This window comes from Hypomesus transpacificus, chromosome 22 (genome assembly GCF_021917145.1).
Source record: "Hypomesus transpacificus isolate Combined female chromosome 22, fHypTra1, whole genome shotgun sequence".
NCBI classification, from domain to species: domain Eukaryota; kingdom Metazoa; phylum Chordata; class Actinopteri; order Osmeriformes; family Osmeridae; genus Hypomesus; species Hypomesus transpacificus.
In genome coordinates this window covers 1,690,035-1,696,034 of record NC_061081.1, presented here as the reverse complement: position 1 = coordinate 1,696,034, position 6,000 = coordinate 1,690,035, and the positions used below count along the sequence as shown (strand labels likewise).

The window sequence follows — 6,000 nt, the reverse complement described above, 5'->3', positions numbered from 1 at the left end:
GAAAACAACAAAGCAAGAGTTGTTTGTCTCTGATGCAACCTGCTGCCAGCCAACAATAATCAATGCGACTGAAGAGCTTCCAAATTCCAAAAGGCATTACGTAAGCCATGCTCTGTTACTGCTCTCTGTAAACACACACACACACTGTCCTAAAGTACTCTGAAGTGGACCATTCCAGGGTAATCATCATTAGAACACAATCCACTAATCGGACCATAGGATCATCCGTTTGCATGCCTGCCTGCCAGCCTAGTGTTAACCCAGCATACAGTTGCATTCTTCTAATAACATGAGACAATAAAATATCAACATTTTTATTTTTTAAATGTTACATATCGCAACATAATACCTCATTCTAAAATATTTCTATGATGACATCATTGACAGAGATCCATCCCCTAATAGCCAATCACTGTGGACATAGTTGGTAAGCCCGTTGACATCAATAAAAGTTTGTCTTAGCATCTTTGTGAATATGTTTTAGGAGGAAACTCTTACAGGTAAGATCAAAATGCTTGTGAATACGGCCCCACATTGATATAAACCATCTCATCTAAGAGTTGTGTGAAGGCATTGTGAAGCCTTAGTTGGAGCTAGGCTAACCTGGGTGTGTTGCCCTGTCATTGTGAAACATGAAACCTGACCAAAATTCTTCCCCTCCACCTTCCGGGGCTCAAATTAAAACGTCACTGTGCCAGGGAGAACTGCGGAGAGACCCGCAGAGACACCCAGCGAGCTCGGAGCTGGGGGACCGTGTCTTAGGCCGGAGACACCCGCAGAGAAGGGAGGTAATGCTCTCTCTCTCTGCTCACATGCGTGGCCTGGGTGAGACACAGCAGGGGTGGAGAGAGATGCAGGGATACCATAATGACGCTGGAGATAGAAACACGACCTCGAAACTAAACACAGCCTGCAGCAAACGATACAGACAAACCTCTGGCCTCTACCCTGGCCTCTACCCTGGCCTCTACCCTGGCCTCTACCCTGGCCTCTACCCTGGCCTCTACCCTGGCCTCTACCCTGGCCTCTCTCATAAACACACAGCTTCCTGAGCAGACAGTCAGTCAGTATTAGTGTAACAATGCCTCAGGATAGAGGATGGGGGTGGATCCTGTGGTCATAATGTACTCTAATAACAGCTCCTCTACCCCAGTGAGGACCACAGCCTATGGGGGAAGGGGGATGAAAACTGTGGGAAAGACCAGACTGAACCCCCCCCTCTGGTCCAAAACCTCCATGCCGTCCCCTCTCCCTTACTCTCACCAACCCTCCTTCTCTCCGTCTCCCTCTCCCCTCTCCTAAACTTCCCCTCCTCCTCCCCCACCACCACCACCACCACCCCTACAGCTCAACCACAGACCTAGCTAGGAATACAGCAAATTAGCATACAGCTCAGCGCCAAGGGCACAGGCTCCCAAAATGTAGGCCAGCATTTTCATAAACCAGTATGGAGTCTGTGAGGCTCTCGTGCCGTGAGACTTCAGCTTCACACAAGATAACATTCCTCGGGAGCAGCTGGGTGGTCGACATAGATAACAGCGAGAGCGGAAGTATGAGTTCAAGATAGCGTTGTGTAGCCTAAACACCTGGGCTTCTGGGCCCTCAGCACACCTCTCTCTGAGAAAGAGAATACAGTACCAGAAAATGCGTCTAAACTTTTGACTGGTACTGTACATACACTGAGTAGAGACTACAATACCCAGTCTTGAGGACCAGGAGTTCCTGCTTCTGTCTCTCTGAAAGGATGGAACACGTTCACTGAGACGCCCTACTGGAACTCTGAGCTACTCTCTAAGAAACAGAACACAAGTTCACCGCCATTTTTTGCGCTTCTTCCAAATTCTTTCCAAATCAAGGTGAGTCTTTGTGCAGTGGGATCCACAGAGCATGGGAAGCAGTCATTAAACAGGTCCTTACAGGCCCCTGGCTGGCCTAGAAGGTGGATTGTAAGTTGCTTTAAGTTTTGGACTTGACACCCAACCCTTCCCTGGTACTGCCCCATGCCGTGTCTACTGGGAACCTAGCCCACCCACTCACACACATATCCTGTCCCCTGCTTAACCCCTGTCCACACACTGCCTGTTTCCCTATAAACAGAGACAGAGACAGGACGAGAATGGATAAGAGGATGGTAGAGAGAGGATGGGTATAGCTCAGTGGTAGATCAATTGACTATTGGCTGTAGATGAAGAGGTTTCAGTTTTTTTATTATTTTAAGGGGTTACTGATGACAGAACACAGCAGGCACTAGCAGAGGAGAAGGGGGAAACTAGGAGATGGAGAGGAAACAAGATCAATTCTCAAACAGTTCAAGTTAGGACATTCCTCATAAAAGACTGTTGGAGAATGGAAGTCTACAGGCTGTGTGCTGGCCATCATCCTCCACTATATGACTCACTCCCTGGACAGACACTACAGACATTATTCATGGTCTTTTGAGTCTGAGATTTCACTCGTTTTTGGGGCGGTTGGTTCTGACATTCACATTCAACTAGTGGCGTCGCTTGACCCTTTTTACTGGGGCGCGTGCAGTTTTACCGAAAACACAAACTGATGCGTGCTCGCAGGATTCCATGTCTGCACACTCTTCTGTGCTATAATAGCCAGTGTGGCTGGCAGGTGTAAAAACTGTAAAATATTACAAAGTATGCTGATATAATATAATACAAATTATTATATTTAAAAAATTGCCACTGCAGCGCGCACACTAAAGTCCACGTGTCGGCACGCAAGTCAGAATTGAAAGTAATAAGAAAACATCACAAAAATGAAGAAAGTATCTAAACAGTAGGTATCCAGATCATCTTATTTGGACTCAAACATAATAACAACATGAGTCCAATGTATTATATTATATGAAGCTCAAAAAACGTTATTTGCTCTCTAATTATTGTGAAAAAAAAATGGCCAAAGCTGATATGAAATGTATGTCCCTGAACTGTATAGTGGGTTAAGCAAGGGAAGTTTGTATAGTGCATTGTGTCGCACACTCTTGTGCGCAGCAAGCTTGGGGAAAAAACTAAACAAAGGGATTTGAGAACGGGGCCTGTGCCCCAGTAGAGCTTTATGTCTAACGCCCCTACATTCAACCCTAAAAAACTAAAACGGAACGGCACATGCAACATTAACTTCAGCCTTAAGCACGGTTAAGATTCCCCAATCTTTGCATGACATGGATCAGTGTGTTCAAGTCAGTCTAAGCTGTCTAGGTGATTTATAGATCTGCTCGTATATGTGCTTGCACGAGGCCCTGGCAAACACATGGACACAATCTGCAGAGAGAATACTTTCCAGCATCAAACCCAACTCTGCACGCACAGCTCAGACATGACAATAACACCTCTCGCAGATTAGACAGGACAAAACATAGACCTGGAGATAATATTCCAGAAATCAATAATGATAAACATTGTACTGGTCACATTCTTAAATATCTCTAACAAGTGCATAAGAGGCCAGGTTTTGGAGCCAGTGTTTGGATGGGAGTTAAGTAATGCTGCAGCTGTTAGGGCCTGAGGAAGGAGGGAGAAACAGCCACATTCCTGTGAGGAGGATAGGGTCCCTACTTCCTGTTAGTGGTTTCAAGGCAAGAAAGGCAGGAAGGACTATGGGACACATCCTTCAGGGCAGGGAGGATAAACAATGAGAGTATACAGTCATCCATTCAAGGGCTAGGAGTGCTCTATCTATAATCGACACCGTCTATACAGCACAATCTGTCTATAAACTAAACGAGGTTATGCTTGTAACGGACATAAATAGCTTACTGCACAAGCCTTGCTAGACGTTCAGGGCTGATTGAGTCTTTCACTGGCGTCCTTTTTTTTTTACTTCTTAAACACGGGGTGTCATCAAGTAGCTTAATTGCCTATATGTGGCCAATTCGTCTAAAGTTCAGACTGGTGAGGACAAGAGTTCAAAAGAACCAGAGGGGGGTTCATTTTAAGCAGCTTGATAAGTGTGAAGTGCCCAATGAGCTACCTATGGTTCAGGACGGGATTCAACAGGTTACTGCGTCTGAGAGGATGACTCCTCAACGTTTGTCAGAATGAGGCCAAAACTAAAGAAATACGAGTCTTGACACTAATTCTAAATTATCCGATGTACGCTAAAGTTGCCAGCGAGTTTACACATAGCCTAGTTGTGTAATGGTTTTAGCACTGAAAATACTCCACTGCTCACTGTTTCTTACCATTCAACAAATGGCCATTTTGACAGTTAGATAACGTTAACCTTTGTTTACCGGTACACACCAATAGGACAAGCACGTCACAAGTTGACTGATATTGCTTAGTCCAAAACTTCTAATCCTGACCTTGCTAGTTAGCTGGCAAACACCTACAAAAAATGCCAGTGACAGGGTATAACACGTTAAGTTGGTGTTCATAAAAACACATTTAACTGGATAGTCAGATATTTGCTTGTGTAAATTGCTAATGTTCTGCTAGCAAGACAGCCTGGTGGTAAACCCACCATGCCGTGGGAGAACCATTTACCATTGCTAGCTTAAAAACTCGGTGACGCGGCAAAGTGCCGAGTAGACGGGGCTCATGCTAAGAAGCTAACTAGCTAGACTCACTCTTCAGACATCACTTATTCCTCGACTTTCACTTACCCGACTGAACCAAATGCTGAGTTGTGTCTCCGATAGCACTGCAAAGTAAAACCTCTGTGAGCTTGGTTGAATATGAAACGGCTCTTCTTCACTTTTCAGCGGACAAAGTAGCCTCCGCGGCCAGCCAGTTAAAAAATACATGATGACCAAGTCAACCCACTTCGACACTGGCTTTGTTGCGACTGGGCCAGTTCAATGGCTATATTCCCTAAACTGAAGAGATCGTATGCCCAATTCGACCATGAAAAAATATTTTTAGCAATCCCCAGTAAGATCTCTTTGCGATCCCAATGTTGTGCTATTCCATTTCTGGTAGACTAGGCACAGAACTGAGCTGTCACTTGGTCTTCTCTAAAACAAATCGCTCGCGCTCCCAGGGCTGCGACCATCACGCCACGCACCACAGTTTGTCAGACAATTTGTCAGTTGCTTCTTTATATTATTATTACTATGGATATTTAGCTATCTGAAGGAACAATGTCTGTGTATAATAACGGTGAAGCATCCGATTTTCTTTACGGCGTCCCTCGCCGTCGCCATCTTTACTGATTCTATTTATCCTCAATCTGATTCGCTATCCCAAAGAGCCCCCCTCTCACAGTATGCGCGTGATGTTGACGTCTGACGTTTTCTCCTGGAGAAAGATGCTGCTCTCTGGTGGAGAAATGTAAAAACTAGATTTTTATAAAATACAGAAACCGATTTTGTATGTAAATCTAGAAGTACGTTTTTTTTTTTTTTAAGGCTCAGCTAATCTGTGTTCTTCATCTAATGTTGAATGCAAATTGTTCTTTACTTTGAAATATTGTTGTTATTGTTTAATTGCATAAAACATGTTTTAACCTTCTCTAGAGAATAGTTATCTGTTATCCTATTTTTGGAAAATATGAAGTATTAAATGTCTGTGGAAATATGGGTGTTTCACTGTCCTATACTGTACTATAGCTAGCCTACTTGCTGTCCTGTCTACATTAGCTTTTGCACTTAGATATGCATTATCGTAACAAACCATTTGTGTGTAGCCTATTGTGTCACTTTTGCCTGTTATGTATAACTGGTTATAAATATATGTATATACCTATTTATAACATAGGTTATTAACAAGGGCTAGTGACGCACTTGTTCCGGGAGTATAACGGTACTTAAATTTGTTGCACTTGTTGGTTAGTTGTAATTGATTTAACGACTTGTGAATTGTATTATTGTTGCTTGCTTTCCTTCAGGTAAACTCTAGCACTTTCGAGGATCATGTTGTTAAATTAATGGTTGAATTGCTGTAGCCAAAATATTTGCATACTCTTTGTAGTTCATTAAACACGCAGTTAACAACTCTACACACCTCAAGGAACAAGGAATCATTTGTCGTAAAATTCCAGTGATGTACG

The 6,000-nt window shown here is 43.7% G+C and overlaps 1 protein-coding gene across 1 annotated transcript in view; it reads right to left on the bottom strand.

Moving 5' to 3' along the window:
- Window positions 1–5,188, bottom strand: part of ric1 (RIC1 homolog, RAB6A GEF complex partner 1) — a 20,044-nt gene extending 14,856 nt beyond the window's left edge. Inside the window, 1 exon segment of the mRNA XM_047044750.1 lies at window positions 4,616–5,188. Coding sequence (XP_046900706.1) covers window positions 4,616–4,756 — 141 coding nt within the window. The 5' untranslated portion in view covers window positions 4,757–5,188.
- Between the last annotated feature and the right edge of the window lie 812 nt (window positions 5,189–6,000).